At 35.3% G+C, this 26,194-nt stretch overlaps 1 protein-coding gene across 1 annotated transcript in view; it reads right to left on the bottom strand.

Moving 5' to 3' along the window:
* Positions 1-26,194, bottom strand: part of GABRA4 (gamma-aminobutyric acid type A receptor subunit alpha4) — a 74,601-nt gene that overhangs the window by 36,211 nt on the left and 12,196 nt on the right. The window contains exons 3-8 of the mRNA XM_055588476.1: positions 22,820-22,887; positions 21,673-21,893; positions 21,430-21,512; positions 18,964-19,107; positions 17,376-17,528; positions 8,945-9,204 (exon numbers count right to left, since the gene is read on the bottom strand). Of these exons, the coding sequence (XP_055444451.1) occupies positions 8,945-9,204; positions 17,376-17,528; positions 18,964-19,107; positions 21,430-21,512; positions 21,673-21,893; positions 22,820-22,887 (929 nt within the window). The remainder of the gene's footprint in view (positions 1-8,944; positions 9,205-17,375; positions 17,529-18,963; positions 19,108-21,429; positions 21,513-21,672; positions 21,894-22,819; positions 22,888-26,194) is intronic.

Raw genomic sequence — 26,194 nt, forward strand, 5'->3', positions numbered from 1 at the left:
AGTTGTGATCAACTCTTTGCAACTCCATGGATGCATCTCTTATGTCTCTGCATTGGTAGGTGGGTTCTTTACCACTATGGCCACCTGGGAAGCCCTATAGGGCACACAGAATTAACAATGATGGGGACTTCTCTGGTGGTCCAGTGGTTAAGAGTCCACTTCCCAATGCAGGGGATGTGGTTTTGATCCTTGGTCAGGGAACTAAAGATCCCACATACCAAGGGGCAACTGAACCCATGTGCCACAATTAAAACCTGACATCAAAAATAAATAAATAAAATTTTTAAAATAACAATGATGATTATGATGGTGACAAGCTACTTACTAAATCCTCAAATTCTACATATTGTATAAATACACTTCCAGCTTCTTTCTTTGTCATATTTGCAAACATAGAATACATGAAAATAAATGGAAAAGTTTACTAGTAATCTACACATACACATACACACACTCCTACATTGTATTATACTAGGTTTACAAGATGCCTTAATACTTCCTTAAATACTAGCTAACATATTAATATCTAGCCTTCCTGATGCAGCATTGAAATTACGGCATTTCCCCTTCTGGAGGAGAAAATAGCCTAAATTTTCAATTATGATGCTAATGTTGGCATTTTTCTTCCCATGTGATGTTATTACAAATAATTACCAAGATATGCATAGTATTACTTCAATAAGCTACTAAAACTGATCGCTTCTCCTCCCTTTGTCATTTTGAATAATGTCTCTTACCTTGTCACTTTTTGCATTTCAAAGGCTAATTTGAAGTCTCAGCTTAACTCTTTCTGATTTAATTTATCATCACCCTCTCAAACATCCTTCAAAGCATTTTTCACATTTGTTCATTCACGTTCACATTCATTTATTCACATTCACATACATACCATTATTTAAATATTTGAAGTTAAGTGATGAATGTCACCCCCTACACTACCCTCAGAGTATTCCCAAACTACTACACTTAACAAATGTTCCATTAATATAGCCATAAATAAATAGGTTCCCAGTAGGAAATTGAATTCATAGATCCATATTCCAGCACATAGGTCTAAAGTAGCAGTGAATATTTGAGAGTAAGCTTATACTGCTACAAACATACTTGAATTATTCTAAAACCAAGATTCTATATATTACATACAGCCAATTATAAGAATAATATCCTGTCTCCTTCACGTTAAGACTATTCTCCCCAGTTTTCTATTCTTCAACTCCTCAGCACCTTGCATGATGACTAGTGCGTAGTAGTTGCTCTGGAAACAGTTGTTAAATTGCTAACTGAGATTTGGCTCTCTTGCTTTAGCAAAATGACAATTTCTCATGAGTCAGCACATGACACATAATAAAAGTAACAGATGAAAAACATGGTTGGAAATTAAACAAAATTCTGATACTCATGACACTTAAATCATCCAGTTTAATAATTGTGCGATTAAACAATTACTCATTGCCTAAAGAGCATTACTAACCACAGAACATTCAGTACAGAAAAAAGTATGGCTTCAGAGAGGTACAATTTATATAAGACTTAAAGAAGTCGTTAAACTACTACTGTCACCAACAAACCGAAATGTCAAGTGGAATGACAGTACCTCTTCACATCCTTGTTCAAACTGCCACGGAAAGAGATTTTAAACTAAGTTAAGAAGTGAAAGAAATAAGGATAAATGAGAAAACAAGGTGGTTTTTTTTTTTGTTTTTTTTTTGCATGCTAGCTTAAACTATTTAAAGCACAGCATTTCTAAGAGGAATTTTGAGAATGATTGAGATGAAAATCTGAAACTGGCCCAGTTTATAGAGCCTGTTAGAATGCAATGAGGCTTGTGTATTACCAACCACTGGGAAATCATTGTACTTAACACTGGTGTTGCTCACAGACACCAATATCTGTGTGGGCTTCCCTGGTAGCTCAGCTCGTAAAGAATCCACCTGCGATGCAGGAGACCCCAGTTCAATTCCTGGGCTGGGAATGTCCTCTGAAGAAGGGATAGGCTATGCACTCCAATATTCTTGGGCTTCCCTGGTGGCTCAGCAGGTAAAGAACCCACCTGCAATGCAGGAGACCTGGCTTTGATCCCTGGGTTGGGAAGATCCCCTGGAGAAGGGAAAGGCTACCTACTCCAACATTCTGGCCAGGAGAATTCCATGGATGGTATACTCCATGGAGTCGCAAAGAGGAGTCGCAAAGAATCGGACAAGACTGAGCGACTTTCACTTTCAGTGAAAGAGATGACAAAAATGATCCAAGGACAACAAACTGTACTGTCCTCATAATGCATGGCTGCACTGATAGATTTACAGAGACTTTTCATTTTGCTTGATTTTGTTTTCAAAGTGTCCTCCTCAGTTCCCTGTTGTTGTCCACTAGCTAAGTCCAACTGTTGACATGCATGTCTCAGAATGACTATCTGCTGTTCCTGGTCCTCACAGTGACCTGATTCTAGCTCACCACTTAATATCCACCTAAAGTTCACACTTAACTGTGGTAAGGAGGAATTTTACATAAAAATGCAAGTGATTTTGGAAATTGGTGATAAATGTATTGGTTTTTAGAGGCACCACATTTCCTACTGTCTGATTACTATAGTTGGCTGATTATAATAAACAACTGTGACTATTAGACACTGTGCTATGTGCTGTATGGGAAGACAGAATGAAGCCATAATCAATTTTATTAAGGAGTTCACCATCCATGTAGGTAAACAGAGTAATCACATATGAAATAATTTATTCAAAATACTTTAGAATATTATAGATGATAACTTATGTGTGGTGCATGTGTTAGATGTCAAAGATGCTTCAAGGAAATAAACAATGATAATGATCACAGCTACTGTGACCATCAGGGAAATGCAAATCAAAACCATCTGAGATAGCACCTCACACTTGTCAGATGGCTATCATCATAAAGACCACAAGTAACAAACACTGGAGAGGGTGTGGAGACCCTGTATAGTGAGGGGCCCTGTACACCATTGGAAGGAATGTAAATTGGTATAGCCACTATGAAGAACAAGAAGGTTTGTCAAGAAACTAAAAATAGAACTACCATATGATCCAGTAATTCCACTCCTGAGTATATTTTCAAAGGAAATAAAAACACTAATTTGAAAAACTATATGTACCCCCATGTTCATTGCAGCTCTATTCACAGTTGCCATGATATGGAAGCAACCTAAGTGTCCATCAATAGATTAATGGATTTAAAAAGATGTAGTATATATGTTTATGTTTATATATATATGTGTGTGTATATATATACACACATATATATACACACACACACACAATGAAACACTACTTAACCACCAAAAGAATGTTGCCATTTGCTATAACATGGCTGGGTCTGGAGGGTATTCGTAGTGAAATAAGTCATACAGAGAAAGACAAATAGTTCCTATTTTTTCTATTCTTTTTTCTCTTATTTTGTTATTACTCACATGTTGTATATGTGGAATCTTGCCACCATGTTCTTGAGATCCTTAAGGTTGGTCAAAATGATCCTCATCTGGGAAATAGGGCTAGAGTTTGACTTTGAAGAATAGACAGTAAAGAAGGAGATTTTCAAGAATGCACTTGAATTACTAAATTCAAGGTGCATCTTGAATTATTTATATACTCTTTTCATATCATCTTTTTCTTAAATATTCTAAGTGGAGCAAATAGCTATTTAATTTACAAATATCCTTGTAAGAATCTATGAGCACTTTAACAGTGAAAAGTTCATGAAGAATAGCTACAGTGAAATGAAAACAGACAAAGCAATTAGGTAGATGGGACAGGAAAGGTGCACAGTGAGATGTATGCACTTGTATCAGAAAAGTACCCAGTTACATTCCATCCTATCACGGGATAGGAGAAAATGTCCCGCTATGGAAAAGTCTACCTGCTAAACTTGAACTAATTATCTTCTTCATTAAACATGCTTCACTGCTCTTCTCTGTTCTAATGAATGATGCCACCACCATCTATCTCATCCTTCATTTCCCTGTCCCAACATCTAATCAGTCATTAAGATGTGAAATGAGAAGTTTGAGGTTTGCAAGCCCAGTCCTGCCACTTACCAGATAAATAACTTTGGGCAGATTTCTTGATCCCTAACTAGCAATATCCTCATTGGTAAAACATGGACAAAAACAATGTATTTTATAAGTTGTTAAAATTAAAATGTATCTACAGTGTCTGTAAAAGTTCTTACTAAAAGCATTTGGAATATTTTGCTGTTATTATTTAATTATAGAAACACAAACAAAAGACTCTGTGTTAGGCTCATAATTTTATACACATGTATTATACACACACACACACACACATTCTTATGTCTATCTGTATAGCTATATTATAAATTAAATACTATAAAACAGAATTTAAGAGAACAAACCCTACACTCAGACACAACTAAATTAAGCTAAATATTGGGTCTACCATTTTCTAGTTGTGTTATCTTGAATACATCACTTAACAACTTCAAGGGTCACTTTCTTCATCTGTAAAATAGTTATTGTGAGTTTGCAACTAATTAGCACATGTCAAGCATATCACACAGTACCTGACACAATATAAAAGTCCAAGGAATTTTAGTCATTATATCATGGGATTTTTTTCACAATATACAATGTGCATACATTAATGTATACTTTCTGACTGAACAAGAACTGTGAAATATATTTTCAAATAATTGTTAAAATATGATTTTATTAAGAAATCTCCACATTTTATAGTTACTATTTTCCAAACCATCCTATTAGTCCAGATCACCTGTGTCAGCGAGCAAGTAGGTACTCTAAGAAGCAGTAAGGGTACAGAAAGATAGAACCACAAAAACAGAGCTCAGCTTAAATACTGGAAGGGCAAAGTCAAAGTCAGAATTATAGTAATGTCGCAGAAGCAAAACATCCACTTTCCCTCCTGAGATGCCTAAAAACATACTCAGGCTGCCCGTAGCTGCTCTTAGAGTCTGCCAATCGGCCTTTTCTCCTTGCTTCATGAATATTCCATAAAGCATAAGCTTTCCAATTCCCAAGAAATAAAAATGGTAACCATAAAACTCTGCTTGGCCATTAAGAGTCCATAGGTCACATATAGTGACAATGAATCAAACGACTAGTGACCTTACCCAAAGGACCGGTGAACTATCAAATATTGTGCAGACTGAAGGCAATTTTAAATGAGTTTAAACACATTTTAAACAAAGGCAGCATTATTCAAATAAGCAAATAGCTACCCAAGTTGGAACACATTAGAATAATAAAATTTCAACTATTTGATTAAAATCTATCCTGAAAATCCAAACTTACTAAGATAATTAGAATATTTCCTACCAGGAACACATTTTAAAATTTTGCTCTTAACACACTCTTTCCCCTTCTTGATTTCCTTGTCCTTATTTATCTATGTTTTTCTCTGTCTCCTTCCCTTCCTCAATTTTAATGCATTCTCAACCTTCAAAGCTAAACTTAATAATGAAAGTATTCAGTGACAACTGAAGCCCCAAAGCCAGGTGTGTTCTGGCAGCAATATGTGCTCTGGAGGATGGATGGTCAATTCATTAATCACTGTCCTTAGAACACAGATTCTTCAAGGAAACTGCTCTGGAGATCTAAGTTATAATACATACATGGTTACACACTGTAGAGGATGTGAAATACATATTTTGATGAAATTTATTATAAATTCCTTCCACACCTGTAAAGACCATGACTCTATGCTCTTCACAAACAAATTTCATCATCTTATTCCTTATTATGCCATTTGCACACAGCATGAGGCCCATGCTGCCAAGAGGAGTTACCGAATCCAAGCGGACTTAGCCAACTGAACACACCAAACCTAGCATTCATCAGTGATAACAACTGTTACAGTCAAAAAATATGTTTCAAGGAGGTATTAGTTCTCATCCCACCTTTGGAAATTCTGCAGAACAGTTTTATGCTAGTTAAGCAGTACTTTCAAGTATATACAATAACACTATGCAAGGAGTCTTATCACCTTGCAAAAATGAAAAGAGAACCACATTAACTCATTATAAACAGAAAAAAACTACATATTTATATGCATGTGTGTGTTTATATATATATATGTCTCCAAATGCATAATCTTTAGACTTTAGCAATCCTGGGATCAGGGCAAGTTAATAGCTACAAGGAAAAGTCAATATATTTAATAACTTCCACAACATTAGAAAATGATAAGTTGAAATATGTTGTTTTAAAAGTTAAACACTGGTTATAATAGGACAGATAGCTTTCAAAGTACATGAAAAAATAAAGAATGTGAAAATTAAGCAATAAAAATGCATTACAAAAGTTAATATTAAGAAAGAATGTAAAAGTTAATGAAATCAGACCAAATAGAATTCAAGGGGTACTATATGGAATCTCCCCAAAGAGGTTATTTTATGATCAAATTCACAGAGTTCAATGAAAATAGAGCTGTTATAAATCTTTACATGTTGAGTATCATAGCATCAAGATGCATAAGACAAAACTAGCTAAAATACAAAACTAACACAATCTCATTTTTGGAGAATTTTTCTTAACGTTTTTGGTATTTGAAAGATCAAGAAGTGACTTATAAAATTATTAAGAGGTGACATAATAATGTTTTAGGTAAAATTAGTAACTAATAGTCAACTCCTTAATTTCCATCAAACATCTATAAGCTTTAGTATAATTCAGACCACAATGAAAGTATCAATAACATTCAAATCTATACAGGTAACATTTCTGAATATAAGGTGGTTCAGCTAAAAATACAATGAAGCTAGATAAACAAACAATATCCCATTTGGAACTTATAATATTATCTTCCAAATAATTATGAGCTTATATAGAAAAATAGCAGCATAATTGCAGAATATTTAGCAAATAATTATGATAATACATCACTAAAAAGTTATGAATTATGGCCAAAGCTGTATGCAAAGGAAATCTCATTGCAATAAAGGAAACTTTATTATTAAATAAGAAACAGTGAAAATAAATTAAGAACTAAACTCAAAATGCTAGAAAAAGAGTAACAAAATTAACCTGCAGAAAGATGAAATTAAAATAAATCTTAAGTCAACAATAAGAATAAAAAGCAAATAAATAAACACAGGATAATTTTTTAAAGGAACATTAGATAGAATTATTCTACCAAGGCCTCAATACAACAAAGCAAAACAACAAACACAACAAAACAACAATAAAAGGCAGAAAGGACACAAAATTACTTATGGGGAAAGGGAAAGGGAATAAAACTGTTGATAATGAGTTTTTTATCTGACAATAGTAAACAAAATTCATTTTAATAATTTTGAAAATCTTGATGAAATTGATTTCTTTAGAAGAAAATGTAAGCTATCCAAACTTACTTTAATGGAAGGACAATAATTTTTTCTATCAGCTCATATGTCATTCTTAGAGAACCAGTGCCCTTATCCCTGCATGGGGAAAGACAGCTATAAACTGAAGGACCCTTAACAGTTTATACCTACCAGGGTAGAGTGGAAGTGAAAGTGAAGTCGTTCAGTCGTGTCTGACTCTTTGCAACCCCATGGACTGTAGCCTATCAGCCTCCTCCGTCCATGGGATTTTCCAGGCAAGAGTGCTGGAGCAGATTGCCATTTCCTTCTCCAAAGGCTCTTCCCGACCCAGGAATCGATCTGGGTCTCCCGCATTGCAGGTAGACGCTTTAGGGTCTGAGCCACCAGGGAAGCCCAGGGTAAACAGCTAACCTAATTTGTTCTACTGGCATCTTCTCTGGGAGGACTTTCTGGTCTCGGAACTGAATTCTACTATTGTCACAATGCCCTAACATTTCCTTCCCACTTTGGTGATTCAGCACTATCAAAGCAATGCACCATCTAATGTACCTGTTTTGCTATATATATATATACATTTTTTGTAAATTTTCTGTCTCCCCTGTCCTACATACTTAAATCTAAGTCCATAGAGTAAGATAATTGTCAGAGGGCTTTGTATGCCCCTGTTTCTCAGATCATCAACAGTGTCTGGTGCATAGTTGATGCTAAATATGTATTTGGTGAATGAGTGAAAAAAAAGAATGAATGCATGTTTGAATAATTAAGGGGATGAGTTATTACCATAGAGAATAGAGTTGGTGACTTTCATACACTTTGATTTGGGTACATGCAGACAAAAGGAGCTTTTGACTCATTTGTGGCAACTACAATAAGGCTGTGTATAACTGACCATAGATACTTATTTGATTCAGGAAAGAAAAAGAGAGAGAGACAGTAGAGTATCAGAGGAGGAGGAGGAGAAAGAAGAGAAGGAGGAGGAAGAGGAGGTGATGATTGCTTGCTTTCTCATTTTCATGATGGTTTGCTATTTTTGTACAACTGGTATCCAAAAGTCACTTTTTAATTTTTTTTAATTCACAGAATCACTCATGTGCCCAATGTAAATTACAGTAGCTTTTATATACTTTCATATCCTTTTAGATCTGTCTCTTTAGGGCAAAAATTCTCAATCTTGGAAGGATATCACCTGCACCTATGAGTCTTCTTGTTTATTGGTTTTCTTTTCTTTTTTCATACAAGGGCACATCCCCATGGGGGCAATTCTAATGTGGAGCCATGCTAAGAATCACTGCTTTATTTTGTTCAATGAACTCTACTAAGATGCTTTTCTGACCTACTTAAGAGTATCCACAGGTTTCTCATAAGATTTTGCCCCCTAAAAATTAAAAATTTTTAAATTCTGAACTTTCATTTGAACAGGGCTGTGTACATCTATCTCATCCAGAGCTGTTTAATTTTTAAGCCATTAATCATAGTTTCAAAGTTGAAATTTATGATTATCCTTTAACATTTTTTTTGAATTTTTAAATGAGTTACAAATTGTCATTGAGATTTTCAACTTCCTAGCTTTTCTCCTGGCAATGGAAATTTGACCAAGATGCTAAAATCATGAGCTAAAGGATATTAAGTCAAATACCTGCAGAGGTGTTTCAAGATGCTTTTCTCTCAGCACTGGAGCAGCTGAAATTTCCTGGGGGGCTTTTGATGTCTTCCTTTTGGCTTTTTCCATTTGTACATTGGTAAAGTAGTTGACGGCAGCAAACTCAATAAGGGCCGAAAATACAAAAGCAAAGCAGACAGCTATGAACCAATCCATGGCAGTTGCATAGGACACTTTGGGTAAAGAATGCCGTGCACTGATGCTCAGTGTGGTCATGGTCAGGACTGTGGTTATTCCTTCAAGGGAAAAGAGCAAAGAGACAAAATACTTTATGGTTACTTCTATGCAGAAAAAACAACCAAACAAAAAGATATGGAAATTTGGTGGGATGGCAGTAACAAAGTTTATAGTAACTCAAAACAAACCATCTTTGATATGATTCCAATCCTCATGGTTCAGTGAAATTAGCACAGGCTTTGGAGTGAGAGACAGACGTGGTTCAAATACTTATTTCTCCAATAACTGGCTCAGTGTGAGTTGGATTAAGTTAGGAAAACACACTGGGTTTCACTTGATGCCCACTTACTGAGCTTACTATGAAGACTTAAAGTATGTAAGGCAACTAACATATATTGGGTTGATATTAGTACCCAGGCCAATATACCTGAGAAACTCAACACCTAACAGGAAGTGTGACTCACTGAAGCACTGATTCTCAACCAGGAGTGGGAAGATGGTAGCACTGAAAATTAAAGTATCAGAATTTCATGTCTGGGGTAGGCATGGCCCATGTTATTGAAACTCTCTACCAGAAAAATCACAAGTTATATACACTCAAAATCTTTACCTGAATATTACCTATTTAACTAAAATAAAAATGTACTAGTTATAAAAATAGCTCAATTTATATAAAAGAGAAGGAATGCTCCCAAGAAATAGATTTCTAGAACAATTTGGTTTTAAAAATATTGGACATCTCAGTTCAGTTCAGTGACTCAGTGATGTCCAACTCTTTGTGACCCCATGGACTGCACCAAGCCAGGCTTCCTTGTTCATCACCAACTCCTGGAGCTTGTTCAAACTCATGTCCATTGAGTCGGTGATGCCATCCAACCATCTCATTCTCTGTCGTCCCCTTTTCTTCCTGCCTTCAATCTTTCCCAGCATCAGAGTCTTTTCTAATGAGTCAGTTCTTCGAATTAGGTGGTCAAACTATTGGAGCTTCAACATCAGTACTTCCAATAAATATTCAGGACTAATTTCCTTTGATTGGACATCTACTGCCCTTCAGTTTATGGTTGGCAGGAAAATACTGGTAACAAGAATAACAGTATTTCTCTCCCATCAACAAGCTTCTGAAACATATCATCTCCAGAAAAACCTTTTCTGCAGAGCCTGGAAAAATGTTAATCCCCATTCTCAATAGAAAAATCCCACTTGCCACTGAAACTACAGAGAAATGCATTACTTAAGAACACTAAATATTTGCACAATTGCCCCTTTCTGCATCTTTGTTTCTCTGTGGATCTAATCCATGTTATGTAGTTAAGTTTGGAAATTTATTTGGAGATTTACCATATCCATTTAAATCATTCTGTGTAATACCTAGGAAATCTCCTGAATTGATACACTCAGATGTTTGGGAATGATGATGATGAAGACAATAACAATGATGAAAGTATAAACTATTTATTCCAATCCATGCCAATCCCTAGTGTAAAGTCACACGTTAAACTGAAGGGACAGTGAGCCCCATGCAATAATGAAGGAATAAAAATATTTTGATGCAGGGAGAAATAACATTGTCTCTTCAACTCAGCACTTAATTATATTCTACCTTGTATTGTTTCCTAATTGTTCCCTTTGTGTGAGCTCTGTTTCCACAACTTCATTAAGCATGGACTCCTTATGGGCAGAAATATTTAACACCACTTTGGAATTTACCGTATTTCACATAGTGCAGAGCACATGATAAATGCGTAATAAATACAAATACATTTTTCAGCTCTTCAGGAATCCATTTTCTTTCTAGTCCTTTCTGAATTGTCAGTTTTAAAACATGAGAAATTAGAACAACTTCTGAGCTATGGATCTTTCAAAAATATTCCATGAACTATACAGAGGGAACAAGTTGAGAATTTGGTTGTATTCTCTTTTAAAAGAAATGTTTGTGATAGTTTTAACAATTTATAAGTTTAAAACAGACTTAAAATATGTTTATTCAATCAAATATATAAATACCTAAATGCCTATGAAAATGCAATATTGTGAATTTATTAGACTTTGTTTTGGAAAGAAACCTCAGGACTTTTAGGCCTCTATTTTATTTTATTTTTATTTTTAGGCTTCTATTTTAAATCTCAGGAAAATGGCACTATCCTTATGGTCATTATGAGATAGTGAATAAACCCTAAATCAATTCTGAAAACTTCTAGCTGCAAAATTTAAATATAAATCAAAGTTTTTCTTCTTATTCATAGCAGGTTAAATGACCTATTAAGAATTCAAAACTGTTCTACAACTTTATTAGGTATATTTCCTCTAATAGCATAGAAATTATACTGAAAGAGCTTGAAAATAAAATATAAACAGTGCCATTTAAGTAAGAATACTACTCAGAAATCAGAAAGTTTTACAGAGACCATAATGTAATCAAAAAGGTATCTGAAACTCAAATATAAACAATTTAAGATTATCCATATTGCTTTGAACATTTTTTTGGCAATAGAGCAATTTCTCCTGAGGATAAGCAGTAATGGTCTTTTTCTCTCCTGCAGTATGAGAAGAAATTTCATCATTAATGACAAGTAAGCAGAATATTAATGCAATTATTGAGTTGTGAATCCAAAAATGACTTTCTGATTGTTAAGGAGGGTAGATCACCAAGTTTATGAATATGTTCAACAGTATATGGCTATGTGGCTGCTTTGCATTTCTTTTTTATTGTCTAGAGCACACTTGATTTAAAAGTTTGCAGAAAGGTCTTTCAGATATTATGGTTCCTATTTTATGACTTGGCAAAATTAAGAAAGTAACTGGCATAAACAGTTGGCTGAGTGTTTGAAATTGCCATGCCTTTAGACATTAAAACGTTTCTCTGTCTGGAGTTCAATTTTAAGAAAGAACTAGCATGACAGGAATGGGCTTCTTACGCCTGCGTCTAGGTGAAGCAGTTGGTTAAATGGACACCTACAAAACAGCAAACAGACGCTAACAGATAAGAGGCCATGCTCCTTCTGCATCTAGGAAGACAGTATATCTGAAACCACATCTCTCCTGAAAATACTTTAATAACCATGGAACTTTTTTGACAAGTTCAGATATTGATGCCAGGCCCCGTTTTTAGGATGCTGAATATGCACCATATTGGCTGGCCCAGGAGCTGGAAGAGGACATTTAAAAGTAGGCTAAGACTATACACAGGAGTGAATTTTGGGCTAGCTACTCCTAGAAAACGAACTAGTAATGGTGTAGATATGCCAGCTGGCATTTACGCAGATTTCATGTTTTACTATACTGGAATAATTAGAAAACTTAAGAGGCATACATCTTTAGTGATAGACCTTTCCAGAGAATTTGGCACACGCTACTTCTCATATTTACACTAATTTTTATTAGTTTTTCTTTTTGCGTGATCTTGAGTGACGTCTCTTACTCAGCAAATTCTTCCTTGAGTAAAGAGAAAAATGAGAATTGGGACAGATAAATGTTAGCCCAGAATTATTTCTTTTTATTTGAATCTCATATGAAATAGACTGTTCACTCCCCACTCCCCACATACTTAAAACTTAACTTCCTTAAGAAAATACCATCAAAAATCTCAACAAACAATTAAATAGTTACTGTTCTGGCACATCTTAGGTCTTAGAAAACTTCATTATTGGGCATAATTTTCCTGGTCAATCCAAACCAGTATCTTGGTGCCTGAGCACAATCAGAAGCAAATGGAAGAGTTCCCACAAAGTATGCAGAGCGCATAGCCATAGACATCCACTCAGCAGCTCTGAAGTCATCCACAAGCTCCCAGGTCCCCAGACTGCCTCCCCAACCCCACCCCCACTACATAAGGACAGAATGGCAGAGTGGACATGAGGGAGTTCTCAAAGTCAGGAAGAAATTGTTTTGGGTTTATCACTTCAATATATGATTTTATACAAGTTTCTTAATCTCTTTGTGTCTATATCCTTATCCATATAAAATTACTAATGCCTAACTTGCTGAGTTATTCTGAGGATTAAATAAGATGATCTCTATCAGTACATGGCAAATTTTATTATCATTATTATTAGTGTTACCAGGGCTGCCGTCTTGGGCTCCCACAGTCGGACACACGACTGAAGCGACTTAGCAGCAGCAGTATCCTTACTATATGATACATAATGTCCTTACGCTGGCTTATCTGGATAGGAAATATTGGATGGATACAGCTATAACTAATGCTCTCCGCCCACACACACATACCACTGGAAATTTCTATTATTTGGGGACAAATGAGACAGTACCATGGCTATGAGTTTATAATCAACCAAGAAAGCATTCAAAGCTCATCAAGCAATCACAATAACTATAAAATAAAGAGAACATTCACATGATAGTATCAAGTAGCGAGTCTCAAAATGAGAGAGAAGGCAGCACAGACTGTCATAATAGTCAACGACACTATAAACAGTATTCACTGTGGTAGCCTTTGTATCCAAATAAACTCATTGAATCCTCACAGCAACCTTATGCAGTAGTGACAATTCGCCCTGTTGTAACACTTGAGGAAACAGGCAGAAATAACTCACTGAAGGCTCACAGCTAATAAATGGTAGACTTTAGGTTACAACCTAGGCCATCTTGCTCCAAAGTCTGCACTTTTTGACGTGGATGCCTCTTAATCAAAGGCATCATTAATAGGGCAATATTTTCTGTTGCAGAAATTATTTAGGAGCATAAGATAAAGATGGTAATACATGTGGAAGTGATTTTATTTTTATTTTCAATGATGATAGTTCCTGAAACATTAATATTATTTGTACAAGGGAAAGTTCAGGGACTTTGACCTTATTCTCAGCCCCTAACTTTCTGCCCTGTCAGGTTGTCTTTATAGATGATGCATACAGCCAAGGTTAACTGAGTGTTCACTGCACTTAATGAGACAATAAACACCAAGCATTTAGCAAATTAATCTTTTTTTGGTAACACAGATAGACCTAGAGATTATCATACTGAGGGGAAGTAAACCAGACTGAGAAAGAAAACTATATATTAATAGGATATCACTTACATGTAGAATCTAAACACTGATAAAAATGAACTTATTTATAAAACAGAAACAGACGCATAGACAGAAAGGAAACTTATGGTTACCAAAGGGGAAGAAGATGTGGGAGGAACAACTTAAGAGTTTGGGATTAACATACACACTACATACATAAAATAGATAAACAACAAGAAATTATTGTATACTCAGTATTTTGTAATAATCTATAAGGGAAAAGAATCTAAAAAAATATACATATATATTTTTATATATGTCTACATATATATATCTGAGTAACTGTGCTATATAACTGAGACTAACACAATGTTGTAATAATGTTGTAATAATGCTGTAAAGAGCAATGTTGGATAGGAAGCTGGAATGTTAGGTCCATGAATCAAGGCAAATTGGAAGTGGTCAAACAGGAGACGGCAGAGTGAACATCGACATTCTAGGAATCAGCAAACTAAGATGGACTGGAATGGGTGAATTTAACACAGATGACCATTATATCAACTACTGTGGGCAGAAATCCCTTAGAAGAAATGGAGTAGCTATTATGGTCAACAAAAGAGTCCGAAATGCAGTACTTAGATGCAATCTCAAAAATGACAGAATGATCTCTGTTCATTTCCAAGGCAAACCATTCAAGATCACAGTAATCCAACTCTGTGCCCCGACCAGTAACGCTGAAGAAGCTGAAGTTGAACAGTTCTATGAAGACCTACAAGAGCTTCTAGAACTAACACCCAAAAAAGATGTCCTTTTCACTATAGGGGACTGGAATGCAAAACCAGGAAGTCAAGAAACACCTGGAGTAACAGGTAAATTTGGCCTTGGAGAACAGAATGAAGCAGGGCAAAGGCTAATAGAGTTCTGCCAAGAGAACGCACTGGTCATAGCAAACACCCTCCTCCAACAACAGAAGAGAAGACTCTACACATGGACATCACCAGATGGTCAACACCAAAATCAGATTGATTGTATTCTTTGCAGCCGAAGATGGAGAAGCTCTATACAGTCAGCAAAAACAAGACCGGGAGCTGACTGTGGCTCAGATCATGAACTCCTTATTGGCAAATTCAGACTTAAATAGAACAAAGTGGGGAAAACCACTAGACCATTCAAGTATGACCTAAATCAAATCCCTTATGATTATACAGTGGAAGTGAGAAATAGATTTAAGGGACTAGATCTGATAGACAGAGTGCCTGATGAACTATGGACGGAGGTTCATGACATTGAACTATAAAGAAAGCTGAGAACCAAAAAATTAATGCTTTTGAACTGTGGTGTTGGAGAAGACTCTTGAGAGTCCCTTGGACTGCAAGGAGATCCAACGAGTGTATCCTCACAGAGATCGGTCCTGAGTGCTCATTGGAAGGACTGTTGTTGAAGCTGAAACTCTAATACTTTGGCCACCTCATGTGAAGAGCTGACTCATTTGAAAAGACCCTGATTCTGGGAAAGATTGAGGGCAGGAGGAAAAGGGGACAACAGAGGATGAGATGGTTGGATGGCATCACTGACTCAATGGACATGAGTTTGGGTAGACCCTGGGAGTTGGTGATGGACAGGGAGGCCTAGCGTGATGCGGTTCATGGGGTCACAAACTGAACTGAACTGAACACAGTGATGCAAATCAACTGTATTTCATTAAAAAAAAAAGAATTTAGCAGAGTGTATGGCATTACATAATGGAAAGATGCATGTTTTCTTTTAAAAACAGTTAATAATCAAGGCAACAAAGTCAAAGCAAAATTATTCTCCCCTATATAATAGAACATCTGGGAGTAACAAGTATGTGCTAAGTGTGCTATTTACCCTGTAATGACTACCACACGTTACTCTAAATCTTCACTAGTCTAGGAAGGAGAGACGTGTTATCACAATGTTATGGATGGAGAAAATAGGTGGCAAATGTGGGTTTTAAAACCTGACCTACTGGAAAATAAACTTCACTACATTGTTTTCTCTCTTCATTTTTCCATCTATTTTCAACAGCTGAATTTTTTCAACACTTGCAATGTGCAGTTATTCTTTAATTAAACCCTCACAACTCTATGAAGTAGACAGTCCCACTACACCCGCTCAACGCCTTCTTGGGGTCACACTCTGCCTGGAGCACTAACCCTCCTCTAAGCGTTTCCCCAGTAGGATTCCAAAACCTTCTTGAGTGAACCTAAGCTTAAAGCAGTGGGGGTGTCCGTGGATTATGTCCCCACATTCAGGTCAACTGAGAACACTAAGATGGCCCTCATCAGAAAGTCTCTCAATGGATCAGGGTTGGGTGAGAAGTCCCCACGCTCTTCAGTTTCTTCTTAGCAGCATTCTTTCAGCTTTTGTGTGATGAGGGGTATTATATCATGGCTTTCTACCAAAGAGAAAAAAGCAATGGGAAGTTGGCATCTTTCATGGGGACTATACCTCCATTCCAGAGCAATTCTGATCATTTTCTTTTTTGTCCTACAACTGAATGCCTTTTCCACTCACAATCAATAGAAAAAGAATAGAGAAATATTAAATTAAATATTATTATAACTAATTGTAATATTTTACAATCAGCCAAAAGCATGGCTGATATGCAAAGGCTTATTAACAGCTAAAAAAATTAAAACTCAAGTTTTCTGGATTTGATACAATGACGAATGATATATAGGAAGCCAGTATATAAACAAAAAGAAAAAATGTGACATATTCAGAAAATAAAGTGTAGATAGACTACAACAATGAGTTAACAAACTAAGCATATAATACTTTCAATTCAATGCATTTAAACCTTTTGTTCCTCTTCATTAAAAGGCAAATATTTCTAAGGCTTTCATATTCATTCATCCATGACTTTTATTTTAAACTCCCGGTGCATTTCATTTTAACACCTAGACATGATTTTAATTCAATTACACAGCATTAAGCTAGGCACCCAAGAATATCACCCACAGTGAAATTATATCCAGATTCACACTTGGTCTTCACCTGCCAGTTTACAATAAAGTAAATCCGATGGGGACCCAAATGAAGGAATGGAATGCACTTATCCTCTCAAGCTTTATTACTTTGTATTAGCTGATAAAAATGAAATCTTATGTGATTCTTTACTTAGCACAGCCAGATATATTACTGTTTAATATCTTCTCAGAGATGATATCTAAAGGCTAGTCCCATGAATCACAATCAAAATGTGAAGTGAACAAAAATAACCAAGAAATGAATTATAATTACCAAATACAGTCCTAGCTGGAACTGATTCCTTATTTATCCAGAATGAAACTTGAGAAAGAATTACTGTCATAATACATGGAATGTATGTTTGAATCATAAAATAACCCATCTTCCGTCTGAGGTGAAAATAAACCGTCATAACAATATATTCACCTGTGAACGAAGCATGAGGAAAATTTTATATTAATAGGTTCTGTGAGCAAATATTCAATGGTTTTATAATCATATTTCAGAATAACAAACAGTATTCTAGGCAAAGAAAGTATCTGCTCTGCATGACAGCACAAGCATTGAGAAATATGAAGTTCCCAACAAGGGGAAAACAATACTGAGCATCATTACACAGAAAAACATTTCTGTTGTTACATTGTGATTAAGCAATTTAGTAAGTTGGGCTATAATTTTATAAAAATTCTTACAGTGCCTTCCATTTTAAAGATCTAACACTGCAAAAGCAATTAGACTTCATTTTCAGCATTTTTAAGAGCAGAATTTAGAGTTAACATTTATGGAAAATCACTTGGAAAAAAACCATGAAAATACACACACCTGTATGAAAATATAAAGCCTCATTTTAGAAAGAATTGTAATACACAGCTATACATTGTATATACATATATGCTTAGAGAAAGGTTGTCTTACTGTCTTAGTTTCAGGAAAAAACTTTCTTTCTAAATGTGATATATGTGAAAAAAATATATAAAGAAACACATATAGACCCATCCATAACATCCCTGAGTTCAGGTGTGTTTTATTAGCATTTAGACAAAAACCTAAAAAAGATAGTAAGTAAATATATCATAAGATTTCTCATAGCTCTTGATAAAATATTTAATATTACATCTGAAAGTAACATGCTAAGAAAGTAACTCAGGAAGCAGTAGCCTTATTCTCAGATTGAAGACTCAAATCTTCCCAAAACATATTTTTATAATCACTTACAGGCTGGAAAATAAATGTTTTCAAAAAATATTTTTCCTGGTGATACATATAAGGAATAGTTTAAGAACAAGCAATAATCAGCTATTTTTCTCACACTGAATATGACAAAAACTAAGTCCTATGATTCTTTCCATTCACATCCCCAAAACAAATACAGACCAAGAATCCTCAATAATAATCATCCATCTACTCACATGACAGCTTTAATATATGCCTTTAACATATTTTATAATCAAATTTTATATTTTGCCTTTACTTTTGAAAAGAGGATAGAGTAGCACCATAAAAATTGGCAAGATATAAAAAACAGATTTGGGGAAAGTACTAAAAAACAAAGAAAATTCAGTGTTCAAAAAATCAATGATCAGATTTCCTACCTGAGAATTCTGTTGAAAATAGTTTTGATATATTTGATCATTGACTTTTTTTATGAAAAAGAAAACCAACTTTTTTCTTGCATCTCACCAACTCAGAATTTATTTTAAACTAAAATAAGATTTAAACATAAATAAAGAGAATTCTCAACTGTGAGCTATGCATCAACTCTATTTCTGGAAACTTTTAGCTGGACCCTGAAAACACAAGATATTTCAATGAAGAAGCTAGTGCCAAGTTGCATATTGGTTTAAATTACTGAATGTCTCACCCGTGATGGATTTGATAGTTTCACTTGATACAGTTTGCCCAATCAAGTCATACTGAACTAAGCTGGAAGACTCCTTTGGAACTTCTACTGATTTCTCAGGACCTTTCGTCCAGGTATAAATCATCTCACTCTTCGGATAGGCATCTGGAGGACAGCAGAGAAGGTGGTTAGAGTCAGGGTTCCTTTTCCATCTGCACTGACAGTCAATGATTAAGAATATTACACATGTCCAAGAAAGATGGAATAAATGAAAACAAGAATCATTATGATTTATTCAAACATGTTTAAGATTGAGAAAACTGTAGAGATTAAATAAGCAGTCTTGCAACTGGGCAAATTTCTCATTTTTATGCCAGAGGTTTACAGGAGGAGAGACTAAAACTAAGGCAACTAAAACGCAATCTATGCATCAGTGCCCTTGGATATGTTTCCATACTAATAGGATAAACAGGTGAAAAGCAGATAAAATAACCCCCATCCAAAGTACTGTCCAACTGCTATTCCTTTCCCTTCTAACTCACTTCTAATACTTGACCAATATTGACATCTTCCTTCCTCATACAGCTCTCTCAATTAGAAACATACCAGATGCTGCCTATAATAATACAACAACAAAAGCTAATCCTACTTTGGAAGCGCTCTCCATGGGTCACCTATTCCAGATTCTGCCTCTGGGCAATACCCATGCTGTTTGGGAACCATTCTGCAAGTGACAACTGACTGCAGTTTGTAAAGCTCTCCAGGGAACATACTTACAGAACCAATTCCACTACCTTTAAACTCTCACAATCAGAACATTTTCCCTTCCATCTTCAGCAAATCCCTCCCAGAGGCAATTCAAGCCCATTTTCTATTATTTGGTGTTCAGTGCACATGGAGACCAGCTGCTTGCTTACCAGCCTACCCAGAACAGATAGCTTGGCTCACACACAAATGAGTTCAAAAGAACCAAGATGAATTGTGTGCTGCCCTCTGCAAAGATTCCTAAAATGGCTAGAGCACAGTAGGCCCTCAGTGAAAATGTTTAATTCTGCAAAAGGGGTTGGTACCTAGGGAGACTATCTCTACAAATGACTTTGCAAAACAAGCTATAAGGCTTGTGTTGTCATTCAGTGGTGTACAATCAGGTCTCAAGGTTTATCTTCTGAAGTATATTCATGCTTAAATTATACATTTAAAGTCTCAGAATGCTAAGACCCTGTCCATGATATTTTAAGTCAGGTATCCTTTCTGTCCGTGTATTTTTCTGTTTTTATCTTTTCTCATCAAATCACTAGTTGGAGAGCAAAGGACCCACTCTAGTTTCAAGTTAACCCAACTTGAATATTGTGATTACTGAGGGTTATAAAAAGAATGGTGACTGCCAAGTCTCATTAAGTTAAGCAATAAGCAATAATAACAGCAGGCAACAGTTTCACAATCATTGTGACTGAGAATCTGAAGCAATAGTAAAAGTCAGCATCTATTTTTGGTAGCTTCTGATTGAGTCAAATATTTGAGGCAGACGTGAGAAGAGGCAAGCACATTTTGCTGCCATCTCTGAGAGGGGAGCTTGGGTAAAAGAGATTCCTTATTCTGTCCTACCCATTCATTTCATCCTTTTGCCTTCACCACCACAAAATATCCCAAATCCATGTGTCTTACACCTCCTCTGATATTATAATCTAGTCTACGTCACCACCAAGACACAGCCTCCAGCTCATCTCTGTTTCTACAATCCATTCTCCCTAGAATGAACAGAAAGCATGATCTTACTGGGGCCAGAATTGAAAACTATTTGTACTATAATAATTTAAATTTCACTCAAGATAGGTCTAATCTAGGTAAAGTCCTTTCTCAACCACCCTTAGTAAAACCTTCCAAAGGCATCCAATAGCACTTAGAATAATATCTAAACTAATTAATGTAGTCCATAAGGTACTATACCATCTTGTTCTGCCTACATATCAGACCATCCCTCCTAATCTGTGTTGGTCATGCTTCAGCCATTTTTATACTAATAGCGCTGCTTATGTTATTCTAACCCATGTCATGTCAGGAAGCCCTGAACCTTCTTTTGCTTTTTTTCAAGTCTGCCATAAAGGTTTCTGGTTGTAACAGAAGCTGTTAAATTTAAAAAATGAAAAAAATCATTTACTCTTTCTCTGATACATTACCAACACAAGGAGTTCAGTGGTCCCTAAATTTCACCACTGATCACCAACCTATTAACTATGACTCAGTCTACCTAGGCTATCTAGGTAGCAAATAGAAATAATTTTTGCTTCTGGTGAGGGGAATGGGTTGTTTTTACCTCTTAATTTAAATATATTAGGTAATAAACTGTCTCCTAAAAGTCAAACCTCAGACAAGTCATTGTCATGGACAATGATTTAAATGTTAGACTATGGAAAATCATGAACATACAAAAACATCAGCTTGCATGAGGTAACCATAAATCCTAACCACAATCTGATTGTAACTTACAACTCCCAAATTTCAAAGGGCAGGCATGGCCATCCATGGGGAAGTCCACCAATCTCATGGGACATTCTGCACTTATGGTGAGTCTATGATCGAAAAAAGGCAATTAAATAAAATCAAAACTTAAAAAAAATAATTTTATAGATTCCTCAATGAGGAAGAAGGAAGAAAGGAAGGAAAAAGAAAGACAGGAAGGAAGGAAGGGAAGAAAGAAAAAACAGTTTAAAAAATTTTTAAAAAGACTACCTCATTGTGTATAAAATTGTGCCATTTCTCATAATTCTAAAAAGTTTATTTGGAGCTGTCATATTATGTGAGACAGATTTCTTTCCATTCCTGAAGAAAGTATCAGGAGTCCACACTTTTGTTACCATCATATTGTTCAATCTCAAAATTTCAATGGGGCCATCATATTTTAGTCTTTTGTCAATCCATGTCTGTCTGAAGAACACATCCATTGTGTATTCCTAGGGAAGTTAGTTTGTGACATAATCAATCACAGATGATTACACATAAATATGCAGAAAAATGCAGTAAATTCTAGATTTGCCCTCAGAAAAGACAACCCCAGATAAAAACAAATAAGAGCAAATTAAAAAAAAAAAATCAATGGAGCAAAAGGAGTGTCAGCAATTAAAGCATATTATGTCCATCTGATACGTTAATCTTCTACATTTGTTAGATAAATAAATTATCATACATATTAATCATTCCAGAATAATTACTCTAATTTAATAAAACTGCCAGCCATCAGGTAATTACAGTTGTACTTTGTTTTAAATCAAGTGGCAAAATTAGTTAATGTGTAACAAATAACATTGCATAATTAATCATAAAATTATAGGCATCTCTTTAAGACAAAGTATGTAAAGTATGTAAAAGAGAAATCTTATATCCACAGAATTTATTAACGTTCACCTAGGGTCATTTCTTTGACCTGGAAACTGAAAATATTTAATATTAGAAAGCAAAACTGAATTTATACTGACCAGGGCTTAATGTTCTGTGGAAGTGGGAGGAGGGGTGGTGAGCAAGAGGGCCAACAAGGAATTCTAAATGCAATTAGGACTACAATATAGTTTCATACCAAAACTAATTACACTCTCTAATTTTCTCCTCCGCAATAACTTTCTAAGGGAAAAAATATTACATACAACATTGTATTGTGGGGACAGAATGTTCTTTTCTTTGTTGAGAATGACTCCAAACCAGAAAAAAACCTCAACTATTACAGCTGAAATGCAAATTAAATGTCTCACTTTTTTAAACTTTTTAGGCTGTTCTTTCACTTTCTAGTTCTGTGTAATAGATTATAAGATAAATGTTAATTGCCCTCTTTTCTGCATATTTTCTCCAAACCTCAAAAAGTACATTTAATTTCCCAGATACCTACCATTTCAACATCAGAAACAGGTCCAAAGCTAGTGACATATATGTCAGTTTTCACTTCTGTAACAGGACCTAGTAGGCATGAATTAAACAAGTGTGAAAAGATAATTACCGATCCTACAGGCAAGGAGGGTTTGATAATTAAAAAGTAAAGACAGATAAATCATGTTTTTACAAGCATCTTATGTTTTCAGTGAGATTATGTATCTCTCCAAAAAATGTAGACAAAAGAACAAAAAACCAGAAAGCAATATTTACTTACAGGCAAAAAGAAACCCCAATTACTTACTGCGATTCTTAGTTCTTCAAAGATACATCACCCCCGGGCACTGTTAAAACAGGCAGTGCAGGGAACAAAAGCTTTTAGCCTTTGTGATTTTTTTTATAGCTCATCATCTGATTGGCTTTTAGTAAAGAAGTGAGCTGTTAAAAAGAGGGAACTTAACCACAAGAGTAAAGTAGATAAAAACCATAATGGCTGTAAGGAACACATTTTCAGTGAGTTGAGGATATTGGTAAATAAACACAAAAATGATTCAGGTCACTTTTAACGATAGGAAGATCATCCACTGGTAATTAGGATCAAAAACAAGCTCTCCTAAAAGTCAAACCCATGTATGTTCTGCCATCTACTTGTTGTGTGATCTTGGGCAAGTTACTTAACTCCTCAATGACAGCAGCCTCACCTATCAGACAAGACTATTGATGGGGATCAGATGAAGTTTCTCCTATGAGACCCTGAACGCAGTTACACTTTCATGAAAATATTTATCAAGTATTAGCTTTTCTTTGCTATTGAGATTCTTTTCTACGTCTAAATAAGACTGTTTCAGGAACAAGTGTATGGGTGTGTTTGGCAGAAGCAAAATATGGGAGCATCATGACAATAGGGTTGACACAGATTTTAGACAGAGAAAACTGCTGCAATCCAGGTTTAGCATGTTGCTTAAAATGAGAAATTCCAGAGTTTAAATTTGGCTCTAATAATTTCTAATTGCATGATCTTAGTCAAGTCATACATCATCAGATACAGAGGAGGTTTTAATGGGTATTAGCTGAAATAATACATGTAAATCACTTGTCCCAGTCTCCAGAACATAACATGCTCAATAATGATAGTAATTATTATTGTACATAATAGCAATTTTAATTACTAATAAAAATTTTAAATTGCTGCACTCTTGAACATCATTTCTTATATGATGGTTTATAACACTGGATGGCCAGGGGCTACCTATTCCATACTAGAAAGAACAACATCTGTTATCAAGATGGACTGTTTCTCTTGAATACTGGGTAGGCAATTGGATTTATGCCAAAAAGGACACAGAGCAATTGGAAAAGCTTTATGCCCTAGATCTAAAGTTATCTTCATAAAACAAATGAGAGTATTTCTCCCTCTACATGGTGAAGACTGAACCACAGAAAGAAAAACAGTCTGAAGGAGAAAGAAAATTCTTTCTTAAATAAGTATCCTAAGAAAAATATATCCTTTGGAAGTACAGTGAGAGAAAAAGTATAAATCATGCTGATCTGCCACGAGTTTTCATTTTGTAAAAATAATATTTTCTAAAATGTTAAAAATTCAAAAAAAAACAGAGAATAAGTGTGAGAAGTTGACTGAGAAATTGAAAACAGCAACAACAAAAATATGATAGTAATAAGCTTATGAAAGCCAAAGTGCTTCAGAAATAGGTAATCCAGGAAGCAAATAATGTGTGTCAAACCCTAGTAGATGGAGATTTCATTCAAAAAAATTCAAAAGTGAGAGAAATCTCTCTGCTAGCTTCTTAAGGACAATTGCTAAAGTGTTAAAAACATTACTTCAGTGCAAGTCAGGACAAGGAGTGATAAGTTACCCAGAACAATTAAGGCTGAGTAGATCTCGACAGTGAGACTGTTTGATGAGAATCTTGAGAAATTCAGTTACTTTGAAGATCAATTTAGGAAACTGGTTCTAAAACTTTAACTGGTTCAGAACCACCCAGAAGGTTTATTAAAGCACACATGGCTGGAGCCTACCTCAGATTTGCCGTAAAGTAGGTCTAAAGTAGGGCTTGAAAATTTACATTTCTAATAAGTTCCTAGGTGATGCTGTTCACTTTAGTTCACAGAAAATGTTTATCTGTTTCCTAGAACAGTATTTATTTAGCTAACTGTGTCCTGTAAAACATTAATACCACAGGTGTTCTACTGACATGCAGGAAAGGTAGGAAAGGGAGGGATTAAGCCAATCATATTTTTCCTTATACATTTATTTTAAGGTGTATGGGTTTATGCTAATTCTTAAAGTTATAATGATTCCATGATAATGAATCTTTTCAAATTCTCACATAACACTGTTACTTTTTCAATGATCCTTGAAAAATGCTTTATGTTCAGAATTACAACCTTGATTATTTGTGACATTATTCAGTATTTACACAATCAAAAAGTTCTTTGAGATTGAATGAGAGCCTAAAAATATATAATTGGTAGAAAAATTGCATTTGGACACCCATTCATTCAACATTTATTGAATGACCACCTGATGTACACCATTCCATGCTAGATTCTGGTGTTACAGTGGTAAATCAGAAGTTTCCTGCCTCAGGCACTTAACATGCTACTGGGGGAGTCAAAGAATAAATAATAAGGAAATTAATTAAATGAAAGAATGCTATCAGTCATAAGAGAAACAAAACAGGCTGGTAATAGTCTGTGAAAGCCATTGTAGATTTTTTAGCCACTCTTCAATGCAGTGACTTATTTTTAATTTCTAAATTCTATTTTTCTATTAAGGTATAATTGATTTCCTGTAGAGTGGGCTTCCCTGGTGGCTCAGATGGTAAAGAATCCACCTGCAATGCAGGAGACCCGGGTTCGATCCATGTTGGGAGGATCCCCTGGAGGAGGACATGGCAACCCTCTCCAGTATTCTTGCCTCGAGAATCCCCATGGACAGAGGAGCCTGGTAGGCTACAATCAACGGGGTTGCAAAGAGTCAGACATGACTGAGCGACTAAACACAAAGCACATAGTTGATTTACAATGTTGTACCAATCTCCAAAGCAGTGACTTTCAAACAGAGCTGAAGAATGATCACAAGACACTGGAAAAGCTGAGAAAATGCATTTCAGGTAGGAGAACTTCAAGGGGAAAAACTCGGACAGAACACCTCCTTCGCTGTCCATATTCTGAAAGTGGTATCTTTTAAGCAACTTATTTATATGTTAAGTTCACTGTTTTAAACTTGTAGAAATCCCAGTGAAAGAGATTGTTATGAGCTGAATTATATTCTCCTAAAATCATATGTTGAGCATCTAGTACTTCAGAATGTGATTATGTTTTGAGATAGGGTCTTTACAAGGGGAATAAACTTAAAATGAGGTCATTAGGC

Source organism: Bubalus kerabau, chromosome 7 (assembly GCF_029407905.1).
Source record: "Bubalus kerabau isolate K-KA32 ecotype Philippines breed swamp buffalo chromosome 7, PCC_UOA_SB_1v2, whole genome shotgun sequence".
Classification (NCBI taxonomy): Eukaryota; Metazoa; Chordata; class Mammalia; order Artiodactyla; family Bovidae; genus Bubalus; species Bubalus kerabau.